The sequence below is a fragment of the Lutra lutra genome, chromosome 8 (genome assembly GCF_902655055.1).
Source record: "Lutra lutra chromosome 8, mLutLut1.2, whole genome shotgun sequence".
Lineage (NCBI taxonomy): Eukaryota > Metazoa > Chordata > Mammalia > Carnivora > Mustelidae > Lutra > Lutra lutra.
Genome location: NC_062285.1, coordinates 123,742,546 through 123,765,681, shown reverse-complemented (window position 1 = coordinate 123,765,681; position 23,136 = coordinate 123,742,546). Strand labels below are relative to the sequence as shown.

The window sequence follows — 23,136 nt, the reverse complement described above, 5'->3', positions numbered from 1 at the left end:
ACAGAGCCTAACAGGGGCTCAATCTCACATCCCTGAGATCATGACCTGAGCTACAATCAAGAGCCAGATGCTTAACCAACTGAGCCACCCAGGCGTCCCATTGCTAATATAATTTTTAATGACATGGGAAAATAAACTTTAAAAAAAGACAATATGTGCTCTATTGTGTTAAAAAGTATGTAATTCCATTTAGGTTCCTGTTCAAATATCAAACTCTTAGAAAAGCCTTTCCTGACTACTAATTATAGCAACATCCTGCTGCCACTTTCTTTCCTTATATCCTCATCTTTACATATATATAAATATATAATATAAATATATTAATAAATATATAATATATAATATAAATATATAATAAAGATATATAAAACATATAGCTTTATATATTTTATATATACATATTATTTATAAATTTAATATTATATAATTGTAACTTAATATATAAATTAAATTATATATAATTATGTATTATATAAAATATATACTTACATATTTTATATATTATATATAATAAAAATTATATGAAAATACATATATAATTATAATTTGATATATAAATTAAACTACAAAATTTACAATATATATTTTATATATATTTAACATTACCACCTCCTAAAAATTATTTTTGTCTCCTCATTTGTTATCTTTCTCACCCTATTGGAATGCAAGCTCCATGCAGCTATCTCCTGCCTGTTTCTTTACTGCTGTATCCCCCAGTGTCTGGAACCATGTTTAATGCATGGTATGTGTTCAAAACGCAATTATTCAATGAATGAGTACTATGTTTGGAAAAAAGGTTGAGAAGAACTACACTGAAATATTAACAATGATTTCATTTGAGTGGTGGGATTACAGGACATTTTACTTCTTTGCACTGCTGTGTCTTCCAGATTTTCTTTAAAGAAACATTATTACTATTACATTGGAGAGGGAGTAGAACAAACAAATGGCATAAAAATAAAAATGTAGTGGGCACCTGGGTGGCTCAGTGGGTTAAAGCCTCTGCCTTCAGCTCAGGTCATGATCCCAGGGTCCTGGGATCGAGCCCCACACAGGGCTCTCTCCTCAGCAGTGCACTTGCACCCCTCTCTCTCTGTCTGCCTCTCTGCCTACCTGTGATTTCTGTCATTAAATAAACAAATAAAATATTTTTAAAAATAAATAAATAAATAAATAAAAATGTAGCAACAAAATTACCTGGAGAGAGGATAACAATTGCCGTAAGCAGAGCATACTCTTCTTGAGTCATTTTCAATTCTGCAACGCTTTTATAAAAACTAAACATAGGTGTTATGTATTCATCAGAGATACCTATGGGGGAAAGATGAAAAATTGCAGAGGCATAACAAAATTTTTGAATGAAAAAAAGTGTAAAACTATAGACACCTTGTATACACACACATGTTAATATTTATGCACAAATGTACAAATAATGACTGTATATTATGGGTCCAGTCAAAGGCAGGTCATTGCAAAGAAGGTCAATTAACAAAATCCTCAAAATATCACCTAATCAGTGATTTGTGTGTTCCTAATTTCAGCAGTGCCTTTTTTTTTTTCCATTTACTTGAGAGAGAGAGAGAGAGCACAAGCAGGAGGAGTGGCAGGCAAAGGGAGCAGGAGAAGCAGGCTCCACTCTGAACAAGGAGCAATGTGGGGCTCGATCCCAGGACTCTGAGATCATGACCTGAGACAAAGACAGACACTTAACTGACTGAGCCACCCAGTTGCCCTCAGTAGAGCCTTTGTTTCAGTTACTACTATTCGCCAGTAAATGACAATATTCTCAAATTGCCCAAAGAATCTCCCAACCATTTTCTAGATACGGTTTAATCTTTTTAATATTAATATCTATAATCAAGGTATAGGCAGCATCTTAAACAAGGAACCAAAAATTGTTGTTCTTAAGCCCAGAAGTATAAACATCTTCACTTAATACATCAGCTAGGGTTCTTCTCAGAGTTGCATTGCCTACTAGGGCATGGGTATTTGGCTGTTCTCTCAAAGTCAATACATCCAAAATCAAAAATACCATGTACAGAACTAAACTCATCTTCCTCCAAATCCATCCCCTTCCTGGTATTCCCATTCTCAATTACTGATACCTTCACCCACCCAGCTGCCCCTGCCTGACAACTGAGACTCGGTCCTCTCTCTTAACTCTGGCAGGTGTGAGTCCTATGATTTGACCTGCTACCTCTCCCTGGGTGCTCTCTCTTCTTTCCATGGCACCTGGAATTGCTTTTGTTTAAGTCCTTATTTCTTTTCATTTGGATTACTACAACTGCCTCCTCATTGGTCTTCCTGTCTTCAGTTTAGTCCCAGAATCTTAACATTTAAATCACATTTTGGACCCCCAATTCAGTCTTCCTAATATCCCATAAGATAGTCACCAAGAAGTTAGATAATTCGCCCAAAGACACACAGTTGGTGAGAGGTGGAAGCGGGATTTGAAACTAGCAGGCTCCAGAGTCCTGGCTCTTAGCTGTCACTAAGCTGCCTGACCTTTCTATCACACAGCCTTTACTCCAGCCATGTTTAGCCACTCAGAGCTCCCTAAAGAACTCACATTGCCCAGTTTTCACATTCTCTCTACTTGGAATATCCTCCTTCTCCTTTATCTAGCAGGCACTTCTTCATAATTTAGGACTCCTTTGAGTCACTTCCTCCAGTCATTCAACAAGTATTAATTTTGTGTCTGTTCTGTGCATGGCTCCACTCCAGAAGAGCTTTGACTAGGGAATTACAGAGAAAAGAAGAAGGAGGAAGAGGACAAGGAACAGGAGGAAGAGAAGAAGAAAAAGAAAAAGACCATGGGAATTAAAAAAAAAAAAAAAAAAGACTGTGATGTGATTTATGGATGAATTAAGATGAGGATGAATTTCCCAGAATTGGTCCACACTAAAATGGACTCCTCTATTCCATCTCCAACCAGACCTGGAGCCATACAGCTTTGGCCAAACCAAACCAGAATGCAGCTGGATTCCAGATCCTAAAGAGTACAATTTTCATATAATATTACGCTTTGCAGAATCAAAGTCCAAATCCTTGCTTTTAGAATAATCTAAAGAGTCTTCCAGAACTGAATCCCTGGCCTTTCTCTCTTTAGTCCAAATGCCACACTCTTCTTTCCCCTTGACTTTTGATTCTTTAATCGACCCCAGTGGGCTCTCTTAACAGTAGTGTCTTTGTTAAGCAACTTGGGTATTGCATCATGTGGAAGATTCCAGCTTTTACAGATTGAGCTGAATACCCATGACTAAACTAGATACAACTTAAAATCCAGAAGGTTGAAGATTGCAAGCCTGGGAATATCAGTCCTGGTTAAGAATTAGTGAGGAGGTTAAGAATTAGTGAGCCAGCTCAGTTTGAAATCTGATCTATGACTCGATGTTGGTCACAATACTTAAATTCCATAAGCCTCAGTGTCTTCATCTGTGAAATGTGAATTATAACAATAGCATTATATGAGATAATATATGTGGAGTGCTTAGCATAATGCCTGGTTGATAGCAAACGCTCAATGAATGTTAGAGCAAATACTATTATTGTTATTTAAGAAATTAGATCAATATTAGTTCATTAATTCATTTTTATCTCAGTTTATCTCAATTTTAGTTAGACTTAGCTCATTTACTTTTGTGTTTACAAAGCTATGTTTTTGTTTTATTTTTACATTCTGGACCTCACTAGAGATTAATATAAATTGACTGATCAGTGATTTGCTTCAGTGTTCTTCTAGGTGTTAAAGTTAAACTAAGATCTATATTTTCCTGGTAAGGATGTTCTTTTTTACTTTAAAAAGAAAAATGGCAGTCTTTAGGCTTTCCTCAGCATTCAGGGACTACACCCATCATTTGTGGCTACCTGAAATAATAACTCATGACTATGCTCTATTTTAAAATAGCATACAAAGATTGGTGATAATATTAAAGGTGGTTGATTTGAAAATATTTAATTTTTAGAAAACATATTTGACTACCTAATTTCCTATTTTGTCTTTCTAAATACCCATTAACCTTACAAAAATGTTACTTCCATTAGTTATCTAACTATAGCTAATAGTTTTGAGGAAAAAAGAGGTAAAGATATTTGCTATGATTGTTTATATTGTATATATTGTACAAGCTAACAGTGAATATAGTGAAAATATAGAAAATAGTAGAATTTAAAAAAAATAAATTTCTACAGCATAGATCAAATATAAATCTGCTTTTAGAATTGAAGTTAATAATCAGAATTAACTGCAGCACCATCACAAAGGGGTATTTTAAGTTTTATGAGCCAGCAATTTTAACTTAGGAAATGTAAAAATAATATCATTCCGAAGGGTCAATCTTTTCTTGTTTTCCTGCCTCCTCCTTTCTGGAGATTTGTTTTAAGTTTGTTTCATTTTTTGTTTCTATACCCAATTAGCTGATTTTTGGCCACAAGATGGGGCTATTTTCTAATTTAACAACAAAGACTACTATGGAAAAGAGCACAGTTGTGAAAAAAAAAAGTGTGTTTCTGCTTCTGTTTCTTGTTTTACTTTTTTTAGAGAAAGAGGTATATAACCGAACAATTAATTGTTCAATAATCAGAAACAGTCTTTGAAAGAAAAACTACTTGATAGAATCAACTCTATGCTATTTTAAGTTATTTTCAATGTAAATGTCTTTTATTTCCTAATTAAACTTCCAAATTTTAACTGGGGACAAAAAATAAAGCAGAGAGGGGCGCCTGGATGGTTCAGCGGGTTAAAGCCTCTGCCTTCGGCTCAGGTCATGATCTCGGGGTCCTGGGATCGAGCCCCACGTTGGGCTCTCTGTTCTGCAGGGAGCCTGCTTCCTCCTCTCTCTCTCTCTCTCTGCCTGCCTCTCTGCCTAATTGTGATCTCTGTCGGTCAAATAAATTTTAAAAATCTTAAAAAAAAATAAAGCAGAGGGATGTGTGTATGTGATACAAGATAGTATATAAGACACCATTCCTGGTATTTTAAATACCTCTATCTGATTTATTATAATTGATGGGATCAAGATAGACCAAGAATCTTACTAAAAATGATGCTTTTTGCTCAAAACCATGTAATTTGACATTTTCCTAGAAAGGACACCACCCCACAGCATAGAAGTTAAGGTATAAGTCTCTGACATGCCCTACAAAGCAATGTTTGCCTTCTGCTTTCCTTATAAAGCTCTCTCCATCCCAGTAGTTTCCCTATGAGGTAACGACAAAAACTCTTGGTTCCTGGAGCCGAATTACGTCAGTCTGCACTTCTCCACCTCTCCTCCCCTCCAATGCCATAGCCAATGTGCTATGGCAGAGGAAAAGACAGAAGCTCCAGCCCAAGGTCCAGCCACTGTTGGTATAGTCAGCGACAGTACAATTCTGGCCACTGAGGCAAAGGGGAGTCTACATGGGAGGTCTCAAGAAAGATTTCTATACTCAGGAAGAGGTCATTAATTTCCTTTCTTAAGTTTCTTTTTCCTTTGGGCACTGTTGCCCCTGGATGTGATGCCTGGAAATGCTGTGGCCAGGAAGAGAATCAGCCTGAGGGTAAAGCCAATACACCAAGGACAGCAGAGCAGAAATTTTGAAAAAGACCTGTCTTTCTGATAACCTGCTGAGCTCCTTAATTAACCAATTCTGCTGCTACCCTTCCTCTGGGTTTCTCATTTGAGCTAATGTCCTTATTTTTTAAGCCATATTGAATTGGATTTTCTATAATCATCAGCCAAGGGCATCCTAACAGATAGTTCCTCTAACAAATAAGATACATTTTTAGTCTTCATGCCTTTTTGCCTGAAATATAAGGCAGGATCCCTATTAGGCTAGGACACACCATTCATGTTTCAAGACAACACTCAAATTTTGCTTCCTCTGTGGAGTTTTCCCTGTCACAGTGAAGCAGAATTGTTTTCTTCTCTACATTCATTTCTATGCATGTATCACAATTCATATCTCTCCTTCCCAATGGAGTGTGAAATACCAGAAAAAAAATCTATGAGAATAGGAACCAATGCCATACTCCCTGTGCCTGACACACTGCCTGACTACTTAAAGGTGCTCTACTCAGTAATCAGCATCCTGCTGGAGACATGATAACGATGAACAAATGTTTGTTAAATTGGGCAATATTCTGTTTTGTTAGTTCCTTGCAACGAAGGTGACATAGTTGTGAGACATGATGAGGGCAAGGGATGCCCTTAGGACATGGAAACATTCTCAGATGTTAAAAGCTTGGACCCTAACCTCTATTTCAACTGCCAAATTCTACCCTGTCAGTCATTTGTGCCATGCTGCTGGCCTTAAGTTAAAAGTTGCCATCAAATTAGCAATTCAAAAAAATAATTACTTTCAAAATAAAATATTTGAAATATTTAATAAATAACGTGCTTCCCATTAGTCCTAGTGGCTAAAGGTTATGTGGCTAAATTAGATTTCACTGGTGCTTAGGAGTTGCCGGGGTTTGGGCTGTCAGGTTCCAAATCACCTCAACAAAATTCACCAATTTTTGTACAACGGTGCCCTAGGCACTGTGATAATGCTGGGAATAACCTTCTAGCAGTCAACAGATTAATGGAAGAAACAGATACATAAATAAATACATATTGTCCAATACTGGACAAGCATAAAAGGCTTACTGAATACAGCTGAGAGCCAATGAAAATGCTGACTCCTATATTAATTTAATACTTTCTTTTATTTTGAAAATGCCTTTTTCCTACAGTTTGAACCCCCATTTGTCTATGCCAAAATTACATAATCAATTTGAAAAGCAAAATGTGGTGTTAAGAGCTCCAAATTTTGATTTATGCATTTTACTTTTCTTATAAATATTCTGTTATTTGTTCTTAACATTTCCAGCCCTTTCTTCAAAGTCAGTATCTCACCTGACAATCAGCTTACATCATCTTCTTTAGAAAAGTTAGTTCTTAGAATTGTTTCCATTTGTAGCCAAAGCTAAGGCAATGAAATTATGTGTAGTTAAAAAGCAGAAAAAAAAGCAAGGTATAGAGTACACTTGACCATGCTACCATAAACCAGCTACAACTCCATCATGCTGATAAGGATCTCTCATTTCTCTGACCTCCCTGATTCTCTTCACTTTATCATTTACCTAAAGCCAATTTCAAATAGCTACCTGCTCCTTATATGTTCCCTCTCAACCAAAGGGCAGGAACTGTGTTTTACTAGGTCTTTGCATTCCCTACTAGCGGATAGTAGAGCTAATATTAGACCATGGTGAGTGATAGGTGCAACATATAGAAAGAGCACCGGGCTTTGAGTTGGATCAACTGCATTCATCTCCTGGCAATCTGCTGATTAGCTATGCGACATTGTGCAGGTCAATTAGCTTCTCTAAGCCTGTTTCCTCATCTATAAAACAGGAGTGGCCTTAGGGGCCATTGAGAATACACATAAGATGATGTGTATAAAAGCGAACCACTGCAAAATCCTAAGATACACTGTCATCCTGATAAACACTTAGGAATTGGATATTTCATTTATGTCTGTTATGGGAATAAAAAAAAGCCAAAAAAAATATGTTTCAGAGGTTATATTTGAAGTTAACAGAACAAGTTGCATGGTCTGTGAAAAGTTATTGCTAATTTCCTTAATGTTAAAATGTAAACTCATTCAATGTTAGCAATTTCAGTGCTGTCATATTTTATGGTATCATATGATTATTTCTAGTTTTAACAAATATTTCAGCTTTAAAACCTAGTTTGCGTAATAGTACATTAGAAATAATATAATTGAGGCACTAGAATTATATAGAAATAACCCAACCACAAGTTATGTCAGATATAATATTCTGAAGCTTCAATTAATATAAATAAGCACTATAGCTCTCATTAAGTAAATGTGTCTCAGGAGACAGTACTTTTGTGTATGTAATTGGGATTTAATAATAGCAAACAAAAGAGTACGAATTTGAAGAACAAGAAATTAAATTTCACATTATATTCTTTAAAGAGTTCTGTAGGCATAGTCAGGGCAACTTTGAGACGCTATGTTTCTCTAGAATTAAATGTACAATAGAAGAATGTGTTATATTTACATAAGAATAAAAAGTTATTCTGAAAGGTCATCTTGCAAGATCAGGTTTTTATGTGGTGTGTGGAAGAGGCAATGCTCTGAAAATCCACTGGGAGAAGCAAATTCATAAATATTAATAAATGGAAGCATCATTATAGATAATAAAATACGAAGCAGCATGTGAGTTTCAGTGGTTTTTATTGTCACAATATGTGGTTGATGTTTGGGTAAAGTAATCTATTTATGAACCAGAGGCACGCATAGTTATTTATATAGTTTGCATTCTAGAAAACTTCATTCTTGAACTTCTCTGAAACTTGCAAAATCACAAGTTCTGAAACCTACATTAATCAAGCAAGTTTTTTTCCTATTTTTTACCTGTTTTTAAACTGCAAGATCCTCACCATTTCTCACCTAGTTATTGCATTGATTTCCTTATAGACTTGTCTCAATCCCTGTAAAAGTTCCTTCATATTACTGCTTGAAAGACCTTTCTACAGTACTTCTATGGTTATGTCTTATCTGCTCAGACCATTACAAGACTCCTCATTATACAAGAACTACACTAAACTATTTTTGTGGTGTTCAATGTCCTTAAAAATCTAGCATTATTACATTTCACCTTCAGAAATACTATTTTTCAGCAATGTCACGGGATTTGTGGATCCAACACATGGATGCTCTCACACCTCCACATTTTTGCACTTTAAGTTTCTGTGTTACTATTTAATGGCTATAGCTGTTGGAGTACCCTTCTCAGACTTTTGTGGCTTGATGAGTTCACAACCATCCTCCATAGTTCACTCGTCAACTTTGTAAGCCTTTTCTGACTCACCATGTAGACTCAGGGAAGCCAAGCACATCTTTCTGCTTCAATTTCATTTTGCATATACATCCCTCATAGTCCCTATTACACTGCACATTGTTTTGGAATCCTTAACTTATACATCTTACCCATTAGTTTGTAAGCTCCCAGGGGACAAAGATCATAATTCCTCACCTCCATACCCTCAATAATTGTGCAGTGCTTGGCACAAATCAAGTATTCAATGTATATTTGTTGAATAGAAAGATCTCCTTTATTGTGCCTACTAATTAGTAACTCATTTCCCCCTCCTACTCAATGGGCATAAATTTTCAGTTAAGTGAAATGAATATCTGCTCTACAACATTATACCTATAGGTAACAATGCTGTATTGTACACTTAAACTTTTGCTAATAGTGTAGATCTCATGTTAAGTGTTCTTATCACAATACAAAAAAATCAAGATACTTAGTCACTGCGCAAGTGACTGGTTAACCCAGCAATCAGAAAAATTGATTGGTTAAGAACTAATTAGAACTGGATGGTACTGTGGAGGTTACCTGATTCAACCCTTCTCCCTTACCCCAGCTGCTTGGACAGATGCCCAGATGAGTGAAAACACACACACACACACACACACACACACACTACATTCCAGAAAATGTAAAATAAAATCTGTCCAGAACCAGAATCCATATTTCTTACTAATATACTATCTTTCAAAGGGCGAAAATCTCTGACAATGTATTTCTCAGACTCTTTCCCTTCTCTCCATTTCTTCTGGGAGCACATTCTTGAAACCTCTTGCCTCCTGAGAGGCGTCTCCCATTCTGGCTTATCCTAACATTGCTGGCAGATTTGTAAAGCATGACTGGCATTTTTCCTCTCCTGCTCAAAAATCTTTAATGTCTCCCTGTTTCTTAGAAAATGAAGGATAAATCTTTTAGCCTAGCATTCAAGGTCCTCAACCGGTTGATTCTGACTTCTAAAAAATTCCATTTCCCTTTGATGTAACCTTTAATCTAATCAAACTCAAATATTCATTCTTCTTTGTGTGTATAACCTGAACTTCCCTGCCTCCGTCCTTTGTTTCTGCTGGTCCTTCTCTCTTCTACCTCCACTCTGAATATTCACATAAAATATCATTTAAGGTCCAGCTTGCCAATGAAATCTTTCCAGAGCCTTACCAACAAGAAGTCACCCCATCTCATTTCTCTTCCACATTTTATTGTAACTATCAATGTATAGTTCACATCTCCCTACTAGACTATAAGCTTCCTAAGAGAAGAAAGATGCCTGATTCCTCTCACTACCTCTACAGTGTCTTGCCCTTAAATATATGTTAAACTACTAAATTAGTGGATTTATATGAATAATGAATGCATCTTTTTAAAATGTGTATTCTTTAAATTAACAATGATGATAATTATGCTTTCAGTGTTTAAGAGAAGAAAACACAACAATTATGGGATGGCTGCTTTTTAAAAAAATTATTTTCAATTATTTTCCTTATATTGCAAATGCAGAAGTTCCTAAAAACTTTCCTTCCAATATCTATTCTAAAACACGAATTTTATAAATATTTAAACTTGTTCTAGTAATTCATAAAAAGATACTACTTTGGGAAGAAAGGATCTTGAGCCATCATTTCATCTCGTTCATCCATTCCCTCCCAATCCATTTATAAAGTCTCTCAGGTAAATGAAAAGTTATACTATTTTAAGACTCAGATTCTAAGATAAATAGCACAGAATTCCTGGAAATTCATTCCAATATCTCTTAGTCCTTTCTGTCCCAGTATTCCTCTGTAATAAGTTCAACTCATACTATTATTTCATTTTGTCTCTTGAGAGGCAGTGTAACATAGTGGTTTAGACACAGGGCTTCTAAAGTCAGACTTCCTGTCTGTCAATGGAAAAGTTACTAGGCACTCTCTGTGTCAGTTTCCTTATCTACTAAATTTGAATAATAATAGTACTTATTTCAGAGGACTTTGCAAGGATTTGATAAAATCATATATGTAAAGTATTTAGAACAGTGTCTAAAACCTAGTAAATGGTGTACAAATGTTGCTATTAATAATTCCTTTTATTTTGCTTTGAATAGAGATAGATAATAGTTTGATCCATAGTCATTCATACGTGAAGGTTTTGAACAAATGAATCTTTTTTGGACTGAATAACCTCAGATCCTGTATGCTGTTTCTATCAGACTAATTTTCTGAACTTTAAAAAAATTTCTCCTTCGAACTTTAATCTTAATATAGAGCAAAGAGTATTTTTAGTATTTTGCTAATACAACAAGGATTTTTGAACCAACCCTCTAAAGGCCTCATCTATTTAACACATATCTTTTTAGAGTCATTTTCCATACTAATCACAACGGGCACATAACTTTGCATAAGACAGGCAGGAAGCCTATCTTGTGGGATGTACAAATTCTTACTTGCAGGAACAAACTCTTTACCATTAGCCAAATCACTTACCACTCTTCCGAATTCTTTCTTCCAATAGGTCAGCATGTCCAGCTGGAAGTTTCTTATTAAAAATCTCAGCTGAACGCAGGAACATAGCTTCAACTGCAGACCCCTTCAGCAAAGCAATTTGATCTTCATGGTCCAAAGTCTGAAATCCTGGATGAAGATGATAATCAAATCAGTGTGAGGGAATTGTGAATTCTATATAACAATATTTCATCATCGTTACCATTCCCATTGATAAAGCATTTCCATAAAGTGATTTTATAATTGTTTTAAGGTTGGGTAGGTTGAGTCATTAAGTGCTTATTGTTCTCTCCCAAATAGATGTTGACTTTTATCAGCAGGATTTGTTGAATAAATTGGGTAAAAAAATGATGTCAGATCCACACCAAAAATACATATTATGGCAGAGCAGACTGATCCAGATGAAGCAACCCTCAGAAATTAGAAGCAAACAGATATTCTTTGAGCCATTATATTAGTCGCATCTGGTGTCAGAGAGTTAACTCTGCAGAATGGAAGCATCCACAAAACAGAAAAAAATTGATGTTAGTTTATTTTTATATGTGTTTTGTGTGTGTGTGTGTGTGTGTGTGTATACATGTGCATAGGAGCTTATGTTGTTTTCCCCATTTATTCAGTTATCCAATTTATTCAACAAATAATTCTTGGCTGTCAATTATGTGCCAGGCACTGGGATACAAAATGAAGAGAACGGCAAAGTCTCTGACCCCAAGAAGTTTATACTCTATTAGATGTGGCAGATAATTAGCAAATATGAATAATTTTATTATGTGAGGTAGTGGTAAACTCTATGAATAGAAAATAAAGCAGGTAGGAACCAGTGAATTCTGGGGAATATTATTTTAGTAGGATTACCTTGAAGCAGAGATCTGCATACAGTAAATGTCTGCATACAGTGAGACATGGGGATAGCTGGAGAAGGGCATTTACTCTTGAGGCAAAACAACATATATGTTCATAGCAGAGCCAGGGGTCAGTGAGGGGAAGGAGGAGGAAGAAATGATGTCAGAGAGGTAGCTGGGGACTATGGCATTATAAGCCAGGATAAGGACATGTTTCTTCAGGTTATCAACTCATTCCCATATTTCTCTAATTTTTTTCTACCCTGCATAATAGAGTACTGAGCTCAGAGCAGATATCTTAACATGATCTTGATTGTTTTATTAATTTTTTTTGAAAATTCCCCCGTTCTCCAGATTGACTAATGAGTCAGACAAATAATCCCTTAAATGTCTGGATATATGTGAAGATTTCTTTTTCTTTTTTTTTTTTTTTTCTTTTTAATTTATTATTTGACAGTGAGAGAGATCATAAGGTAGCAGAGAGGCAGAGAGAGAGGGGGAAGCAGGCTCCCAGCAAGCAGAGAGACCCCACATGGGCTGATGTGGGGCTCGATCCCAGGACAGCCAAGAATTATTTGTTGAATAATTGGATAACTGAATAAATGGGAAAACAACATAAGCTCCTATGCACATGTACACACACACACACACACACACACACACACAACACATTATAAAAATAAACTCACATCATCAGGTCAAATGGCTTAGGAAAGTATTAATAACAGTGGAAGTTTAGAGAAGAGAGTAATGTGAAGGATTAAGAATCAATATCTTAGGATCTAAACGCTCCTTTGAGGACTGGAGCAAGCCTGCAGGGTCTCCAGCACCCTGGACAGTGCCTGGCACAGTTTATGCTCAATGAACTACAGAATGAAACAATTCATCTATCTCTTTCACAAAACCCCTTTCATTTTTGGAGAGTTACAGCACTATTATTACTATTTATAATAATGCCATTTCCATTATTTTTGTAAAATATTAATTTAACCATATTGGTACTATTGCTAAATTTCTCACGAGTTTTGTGTCTTTTATTTCCTTCTGTATTTATTTTTTCCTTTTAATATTTTCATTTTTTTAAAGTTTATTCTTAAGTAATCTCTACTCCCAATTTGGGGCTCAAACTCAAAACCCCCAAATCAAGAGTCACATGCTCTCTCTCGACTGAGCCAGTCAGGTGCCCTTGCTTTACCCATTAAACCTACATTAAACTGTACTCTTTCCTCCCCCTCAGGAACTAGTCTAAGCATGGTGAAATAACGAGATTGTGTCAGTTATTGCTGTTGCCTTCAGATAAGCTACATTCTATGAAGAAGATTTTTTTCTTTAATTATTTTGTGGTTCAAGACCAACAGACAATCTGAACTGAAAAACTCTCTTTTCACAAACAAAAAACATTATATTTTCCTTTTCCCCCAATTCCTCCTCCCACACTTTCCACTCCTGTTACACTTGCTTTTGATCAAGACTGCCCTAATTAGCATATAACAAATTAAGTCCTTCTTCATTGTAATAAAGAAATGAGAGAATATTAATGTTAACAATGATAATGAACACTTTCTCCTCACATTTTGAGTTTTATGTAGGCTTATGGCTACCTGACACTTTAATAAAATAATTGCATAATGTCAGCAAAAGAAGACAAATTAACCTAATAAAATCTTACATCAGAAGTTACCTTCTGTAATTTAATGTTACAAGGTTATGTTCTTGTACAAGGTATTAATTATACTCTCCTAGATCATGGAATTCTATTGTACTAATATATTTTTAAAACACTGAAACAACTTAAATGTATTGGCTTAGATAGCATTGGTAGTGTTGCTGGAAGAACTGGGAAGCTGGGAGATAAGAATCTTGAATTCCAGTTTCTGTATTGGCACCATCCATATGACTATGAATAAGTTCGTCTCCCTCATTTCACAAATATAATTGTTCATTAAATCCTATCAATTTTTGCATCTCTCTTCATTTTGTTTTCTCTTCGGTCTCCCACTGCTGTTGTTTTATTTCAAGCCCTCTGCCTTGACCGCTGCAGTAGCATCCTAAATGATCCCTTCTCCTTGATCCCTCCCTATTCAAATCCATCTTATATAAAACTGATCAAGTCATATCTATATAACATAAATCCATAACATTCCTGTCAACACAAACAATAACAACAAAGAGGCACCAAAAGCTCTCTACAATCCAGGGAATGATGATTAAATTGCTTAGTTAGGCCTTTATCAGTCTGGTACCAACTACATTATGTCTAACCAAGGAACCCACCACATTATGCTGTAATCCCATTGAATTTCCTCTTTCATTTCTAAATATCCTATTTTGTTTATGCCTTATATTTTATATTTTCACGAGCAGGTTTTTTCAACTTGGAGGTTTCCTTCTCTTCTGTGCCACCAAGAAAATTGTTATCTTTTAAAAAATTTTTATTAATTATTTTTATTAAAATATAATATATTATTTGCCTGAGGGGTACAGGTCTGTGAATCATCCGGCCTACACATTTCACAGCACTCACCATATCCCATACCCTCCCCAATGCTTTATCTTTTAGACCCGATTAAAATATTATTTTCTTTGAAGTCTCCCTATCTTTCTCAGATACAATTAGCAACCACTTCCTCTCTGTTCAAACAGCGCTTTGTATATAATTTTTTTAATTATAGCCTTTCTTTAGTCACCCCCCTTGAAGGTAATAGCTAGGTACTTAGCATGAAATAGGTATCAACAAATGCTTATTAAATGAGTAAATGGATGAATGACAAATCTGTAAAGTCTCAATTTCTTAGTCTATCAATTCAGAAGAATTATTATAAATGATTTCACATATCTGGTTCTAACATTTCATGTCTATAATTGCTAGACACATTAATTTAAATCAGATGTAAAATAATCCCTACTTTACAATAAACAGACCTGATTCTCTCATTGTCACAATAATATTACACAGAATAACAAAAAAAGTATCTACATATAAAAATACCTGGTAGTTTTTTTGTGAATTCTACGAGAATCTGTACATGACTAGTTGCCATTTCAGTTAAATGAGAAAGTTTTCTTCTGCACTGAATTCTTCTTTCAACTAAATTTTAAGGAAAAAAATCAAATGATTAATAAGTAGATGAAAGGATAAATAACACAAAATCATTAGACTAAAGAACAAGATTTGGATAATAAAATTTAAATTTCAGCTCATATTTTTCAGATTGTCAGAGAACAATTACTAACACCTAGACAGATATGAGACCTCTTATTCTTTGTTCAATGCTGCTAAAAGTTTAAACATATAAACTAAATTCTCAGCTGTAATCATTTAGAAATAACAAATTCATATATAAATTCTATCTCCAAAATACTAAAAGCTCCAGAAAACATTAACTTTAAACCCATGTATTTTCAGATATTTGTACACACAATTTTATTTGTTATTTCCTGAGGCATCCTCTGTTTGCTGTATGAATCCATAATATAATGCAGAAGATTCTGTTGATCTGGGGTAAGTTCAGTTTTCTCCTACACTGGCAAAAAAATAAAAGGTGTTAGGGAAGGTGGTTATAAGGCATCTTTCATATATATACATCCATCTGGAATAAACTAATTTCAGAAATTGTTGATAAAAAGCCTTAAATGTGGCGGGAACTATGCATTCTGATATAATGTATGCTGTAATCGCTTACTCTGGGTTCTTGGGCAAGCCATATATCATTTCACTAAATGTCTCCCAAGTTGTTGATTTTTTTATCTGTAAAATAGGGATAACAAAATATCCATTTCATGTACTTCTTGGGAATATAGGATAGTCTGGATATGAAGTCTATCAAGCTCATTCATAGGGAAGTTCAGTGAAAGTTCAAGGTTTAATCACTAAGGAAAATGTCCCACACTTAAGAGCATTCTGAGCAAACTGTGGCCCATCTACCAAATCCACCTGGTTTTGTGACTATTGGAACAAACCACACTCACTTGTTTATGTGTTATCTATGTTGCTTCTGCACGAAAATGGCAGGGTTGAGTAGTTGTCATGGAGACCTGTGGCCAAAGCCTAAAATATCTGACTCTTTATAGAAAAAAGTGTTTGCCTAACCTTGAAGTAGAGTCATCAATCTGGACATTTCAGACCCTGAACATCCCTTCTCCCGACTAGCATCTTTTGAAGAGTATGGCTAATTTGCCAACTCTTTGCTTCCTTTTATCAAAGTGTGAATGTCCTACGGCAGGATAATATGAAAGTTTTTTTTTTCTGAAGTGAATGTGAAATACTATACTTGGAAAACTAATTGTGGATGAAGTTTTCCTTGTCAGTAGCATAATAAGCATTAAGAAGAGTGTGATTTAAACAATCATGGATTTTTTTTTCTCAGCTTATGGCAAATTAAAGTTCCCCATATACTGGGTGGATTATCACCATGTGTTTAACCAATCATCCAAAATGCTGTTCTGTTCCTCTATTTTGTCTCAGATTGCTCAAAGGATTACTTGCATAATTCATGAGATCTATGGGAAAGGCTTTTCTCTATTGTTCTACAGATGTGTATCGACTCAATTTTTCCCATTGGTAGGGACTAACCCACAAACCTCTACTGCATACACATCCTTCCCACTTTTAAGTTTCCCTTCTTAATGAAAGAAAAAAAGAAAATGGTCATCAGAACTCAGCCTGAGGGGTGCCTGGGTGGCTCAGTAGGTTAAGTGTCTGCCTTTGGCTCAGATCATGATCCCAGGGTCCTGGGATCCAGGCCCATATCCCACATCAGGCTCCCTAAGAACCTGCTTCTCCTTCTCCCTCTGTTGCCGCTCCTCCTGCTTGTGCACGCAGGCTCTCTCTATCAAATACATAAAATCTTAAAAAAAAAAAAAAACCCTCAACCTGAAAAATCCATTTCTACACTGAACCACTTCTACTGGGAACCTCTTGGTAGTAGGCGTGGAATGGAGCCAGGGGGACAGAGAGCATTCATTTTGCTTTATTTACTGCTAGTATTTGAATTTCTACACCAAAGCAGATTTTACTTTCTCCACTAAAAAGAAGAAACCCATTTAATGCACAACTGGAATGAAATTCTGCTTACGGTGGCTCTAATTTTAAAGTCTCTCAGACAGGTCACTACAGGCCTAGAAGCTCAGCTGCTGTGGGCTTCAGCGGACACCATTGCATGTTATTACCCTGCATGACTTGGTTGTCGAGGTCACTTGTCGCAAATCCCGACCTTCACTGTCTTCATTAATGGTCTGATCTGCATGCTGCTTCACGTTTTTCCTTAGTCGTTTAGATTTACACTGAATTTCCGTTAACAAGCCTGAAAAAATAAAACACAGAGATTTCACCCCAGAGTCCTATTGGGCCTGTGGTCATGAGGCAGCTGATGTGTAGTCGGCTCACATCTCTGCAATTTGGCACAGCACTAATTCTAATCCTTCTGAATTTTGAGACTTGGCCTTTGAACAAGAAATTATCCCCCTGTAATCTCAGTTCTTCATGATAAAATAGGAAAAATATCTACCTCAAAGAGTTTTGTATAGATTAAGCATCATTGGGTCTTTTTTTAAAAGTTGTATTTTATGTAAAGAGTTGTAACACAAAGCATTGTACAAATGCATGGTATTCAGTCAATAAAAAAGTGAAGGACACTGTCCCCTTCTTGGTCTAGGGACCCTGAGAGCTAGGTGTTTCATAACATTATGTTAATATTATTTCTCATCCATGTTTATGTAACTGTATCTTAAAAAGTATATTCCATGTCACATTAAGCACACATAAGTAAACACATGCTGAGCAAAACAAATGTCAACATCCTTTAGGGAAAATTTTAAATCTCGTCATTTTTCAGAACTGTGTACGTTATTGAGAACATAGAGATGAAAATAACTCAAAGGGACTTTGAAATTTCCTTTTGAAGAATCTTATAACATCATCATTAATTTATACTAAAACAGAGCTATAAAAAATAATGCAGAACAATCTTCCATATTCCCATTTTAACGTCCTTATCCTCTCAATGTTAATGAAACTAAGTTCTGGGAAGTTCTTTGTCCAGGAATTTATTTTGTAAGATCACATGAAAACTCTGCATCTGTTATTGGGCAAGTTTGCATTAATAATAGTATAGACTCTGGTAGGCAGAATCACAAAAAATGTCCTCAGTGCTCCCATTTGAACGAGTTCATATTTAAGTGATGAGCAACATGAACCCCCCAGTATCAAAGTAAGCGTTTCCATTGCAAGATTGGATTCCAGCAGACGTCCCTACTGCAGTCTCTTGTTTCATATGCTAAGAGGAGATAGTGATCATCCACTATAAAACTTTCATCTACCCAGAGCTGGATTATTTACACTGACCTATTTTTCCCCCTCTTGCACACATTATTTCTCTGGGTCCATCCCAGTCGCCTGTACAGTGTGGAAACAATAGAACTGGAGTCACCTTCCAAAGGCTTTTATTCCATGTGGCATTCCCTCCCTGAATGTTATCATCCCCTTGGTGACATTTGTTTGTCATTTGTGTTTTGAGGAGGAATAGGCCATATCTCAAAATCTGAGTGGTCTGTAGAATTTGCAGAATGAAAAATTAATATGTTATATACTAGCATGCATTCCAAATTGATGAAGATTATGGTTCCTCAGAAAACCAGCAGTTAATACAGTGTCTCTTTATCAGATCAAAGGGCCAAATTATATTAAAACCCACAGTAGTTAATTTCCTGTGTAAACCTATACAAATTGGTTCGAAGCTGCACTAAGAGAAGGACTTCTAATAAAATGACTTGGTTTTAAAACTCTATTTAGACAATTCAGAGGCAGTTAATACCTTATAAACATTCTTAATCTTTCCCAAAACTGTGAATTTTTATGCTAATTAAACAATAAGAAAGATATTAAATCAAATTTGGAGAAAATTTTCAGGCTGTTTTTATTCCTGGTAGCTTCTTACAACATGCTATTTTCACTGCAGATTAATGCCATTTTACTCCATGTATGATTCCTTGCAGCAACGAACAGCAAATAGCTGCTTCTTTCAGGGGAATAAAATCCTTTTTCACTGACACTTTGGCCAATTTCAGGGGTTCCTTACCCTTTTCCAGAACGTCCACGGTTTAGTTCATCCCTTCTTTAGTATGTGAAGTACCATTCTAATCAGACGTGTTACCTGCATCTGCCTCCTTAAGAGATTTTAAGTGGAATTTAATTGCTTGATGTGAATACCTGTATACATACATTCAGCCAACATTCCCATCTCTTTGCATTTCCTTAGGCGACATTCTTGGCACTTTCTTCGCATGTACATGTCCATCACACAGTGGCCCCCATTTTTACACTTGTACACAGCATTTTTGGTAATGCTTCTCCTGAAGAAACCTGTGGAGGAAACATAGAAAGGAGTAAAAGGACTCATAACAACTCCTATTCAGAAAAACACATTAGGATTAAGGGATGCCAGAGCATTTTCTCAAGAACCCCTGGAGAGCACCCAGGCCATCCTAGAGAGTACAGGTGACAAAGGTACCTTCAACCTCACTTCATCGTCCAGAAGACGACTATTGTTAACTTCTGTCTCAAAGAGAAAGACATGTTTGAATCATAGCCTCTCTTAAGAAAAATCTTAATTTGGAGGGGTAGTTAGAGATGTATTTATTTGTTTGAGAGAGAGAGAGAAGTGGGAGGGACAGAGGGAGAAGGAAAGAGAGAATCTCAAGCAGACTTCCTGACACAGGGCTCAGTCTCAGGACCCTGAGATCATGACCTGAACTGAAGCCAAGAGTCCATCATTTAACCCACTGCACCACCCAGGTGCCCCTTAATTTGTTGTTTGTTAGTTTTTTTAATTTTTTATAAACATATATTTTTATCCCCAGGGGTACAGGTCTGTGAAACGCCCGGTTTACACACTCATAGCACTCACCATAGCACATACCCTCCCCAATGTCCATAACCCCACCCCCCTCGCCCAACCCTCCTCCCCACATCAACCCTCAGTTTGTTTTGTGAGATTAAGAGTCACTTATGGTTTGTCTCCCTCCCAATCCCATCTTGTTTCATTTACTCTTCTCCTACCCCCTTAACCCCCCATGTTGCATCTCCTCTCCCTCATATCAAGGAGATCATATGATAGTTGTCTTTCTCCGATTGACTTATTTCGCTAAGCATGATACCCTCTAGTTCCATCCACGTCGTCGCAAATGGCAAGATTTCATTTCTTTTGATGGCTGCATAGTATTCCATTGTGTATCTATACCACATCTTTTTTATCCATTCGTCTGTTGATGGACATCTAGGTTCTTTCCATAGTTTGGCTATTGTAGACATTGCTGCTATAAACATTCAGGTGCACGTGCCCCTTCGGATCACTACGTTTGTATCTTTAGGGTAAATACCCAGCAGTGCAATTGCTGGGTCATAGGGTAGTTCTATTTTCAACATTTTGAGGAACCTCCATGCTGTTTTCCAGAGTGGTTGCACCAGCTTGCATTCCCACCAACAGTGTAGGAGGGTTCCCCTTTCTCCGCATCCTCGCCAGCATCTGTCATTTCCTGACTTGTTCATTTTAGCCATTCTGACTGGTGTGAGGTGATATCTCATGGTGGTTTTGATTTGTATTTCCGTGATGCTGAGTGATATGGAGCACTTTTTCATGTGTCTGTTGGCCATCTGGATGTCTTCTTTGCAGAAATGTCTGTTCATGTCTTCTGCCCATTTCTTGATTGGATTATTTGTTCTTTGGGTGTTGAGTTTGCTAAGTTCTTTATAGATTTTGGATACTAGCCCTTTATCTGATATGTCATTTGCAAATATCTTCTCCCATTCTGTCAGTTGTCTTTTGGTTTTGTTAACTGTTTCCTTTGCTGTGCAAAAGCTTTTGATCTTGATGAAATCCCAACAGTTCATTTTTGCCCTTGCTTCCCTTGCCTTTGGCGATGTTCCTAGGAAGATGTTGCTGCCGCTGAGGTCGAAGAGGTTGCTGCCTGTGTTCTCCTCAAGGATTTTGATGGATTCCTTTCTCACATTGAGGTCTTTCATCCATTTTGAGTCTATTTTCGTGTGTGATGTAAGGAAATGGTCCAATTTCATTTTTCTGCATGTGGCTGTCCAATTTTCCCAATACCACTTGTCGAAGAGACTGTCTTTTTTCCATTGGACACCCTTTCCTGCTTTGTCAAAGATTAGTTGACCATAGAGTTGAGGGTCTATTTCTGGGCTCTCTATTCTGTTCCATTGATCTATGTGTCTGTTTTTGTGCCAGTACCATGCTGTCTTCATGATGACAGCTTTGTAGTAGAGCTTGAAGTCCGGAATTGTGATGCCACCAACTTTGGCTTTCTTTTTCAATATTCCTTTGGCTATTCGAGGTCTTTTCTGGTTCCATATAAATTTTAGGATTATTTGTTCCATTTCTTTGAAAAAAATGGATGGTACTTTGACAGGAATTGCATTGCATTGAATGTGTAGATTGCTTTAGGCAGCATAGACATTTTCACAATATTTATTCTTCCAATCCAGGAGCATGGAACATTTTTCCATTTCTTTGTGTCTTCCTCAATTTCTTTCATGAGTACCTTATAGTTTTCTGAGTATAGATTCTTAGTCTCTTTGGTTAGGTTTATTCCTAGGTATCTTATAGTTTTGGGTGCAATTGTAAATGGGATGGACTCCTTAATTTCTCTTTCTTCTGTCTTGTTGTTGGTGTAGAGAAATGCAACTGATTTCTGTGCATTGATTTTATATCCTGACACTTTACTGAATTCCTGTACAAGTTCTAGCAGTTTTGGAGTGGAGTCTTTTGGGTTTTCCACATATAGTATCATATCATCTGCGAAGAGTGATCGTTTGACTTCTTCTTTGCCGATTTAGATGCCTTTAATTTCCTTTTGTTGTCTGATTGCTGAGGCTAGGACTTCCAGTACTATGTTGAATAGCAGTGGTGATAATGGACATCCCTGCCGTGTTCCTGACCTTAGCAGAAAAGCTCTCAGTTTTTCTCCATTGAGAATGATATTTGTGGTGGGTTTGTCATAGATGGCTTTGATAATATTGAAGTATGTGCCCTTTATCCCTACACTTTGAAGAGTTTTGATCAGGAAGGGATGCTGTACTTTGTCAAATGCTTTCTCAGCATCTATGGAGAGTATCATATGGTTCTTGTTCTTATTTTTATTAATGTGTTGTATCACATTGATTGATTTGCGGATGTTGAACCAACCTTGCAGCCCTGGAATAAATCCCACTTGGTCGTGGTGAATAATCCTTTTAATGTACTGTTGAATCCTATTGGCTAGTATTTTGGTGAGAATTTTTGCATCTGTGTTCATCAAGGATATTGGTCTATAGTTCTCTTTTTTGATGGGATCCTTGTCTGGTTTTGGGATCAAGGTGATGCTGGCCTCATAAATGAGTTTGGAAGTTTTCCTTCCATTTCTATTTTTTGGAACAGTTTCAGGAGAATAGGAATTAGTTCTTCTTTAAATGTTTGGTAGAATTCCCCCGGGAAGCCGTCTGGCCCTGGGCTTTTGTTTGTTTGGAGATTTTTGATGACTGTTTCAATCTCCTTACTGGTTATGGGTCTGTTGAGGCTCTCTATTTCTTCCTGGTTCAGTTGTGGTAGTTTATATGTCTCTAGGAATGCATCCATTTCTTCCAGATTGTCAAATTTGTTGGCGTAGAGTTGCTCATAGTATGTTCTTATAATTGTCTGTATTTCTTTGGTGTTCGTTGTGATCTCTCCTCTTTCATTCATGATTTTATTTATTTGGGTCCTTTCTCTTTTCTTTTTGATAAGTCTGGCCAGGGGTTTATCGATCTTATTAATTCTTTCAAAGAACCAGCTCCTCGTTTCATTGATTTGTTCTATAGTTTTTTTGGTTTCTATTTCATTGATTTCTGCTCTGATCTTTATGATTTCTCTTCTCCTGCTGGGTTTAGGGTTTCTTTCTTGTTCTTTCTCCAGCTCCTTTAGGTGTAGGG

At 36.4% G+C, this 23,136-nt stretch overlaps 1 protein-coding gene across 1 annotated transcript in view; it reads right to left on the bottom strand.

Annotated features, from left to right (window-relative positions):
* The window catches only part of NR1H4 (nuclear receptor subfamily 1 group H member 4), a 51,589-nt gene that overhangs the window by 4,187 nt on the left and 24,266 nt on the right, over positions 1-23,136 (bottom strand). Inside the window, 7 exon segments of the mRNA XM_047742646.1 lie at positions 1,198-1,311; positions 11,317-11,463; positions 15,166-15,228; positions 15,231-15,264; positions 15,597-15,695; positions 17,346-17,479; positions 19,384-19,536. Of these exon segments, the coding sequence (XP_047598602.1) occupies positions 1,198-1,311; positions 11,317-11,463; positions 15,166-15,228; positions 15,231-15,264; positions 15,597-15,695; positions 17,346-17,479; positions 19,384-19,536 (744 nt within the window).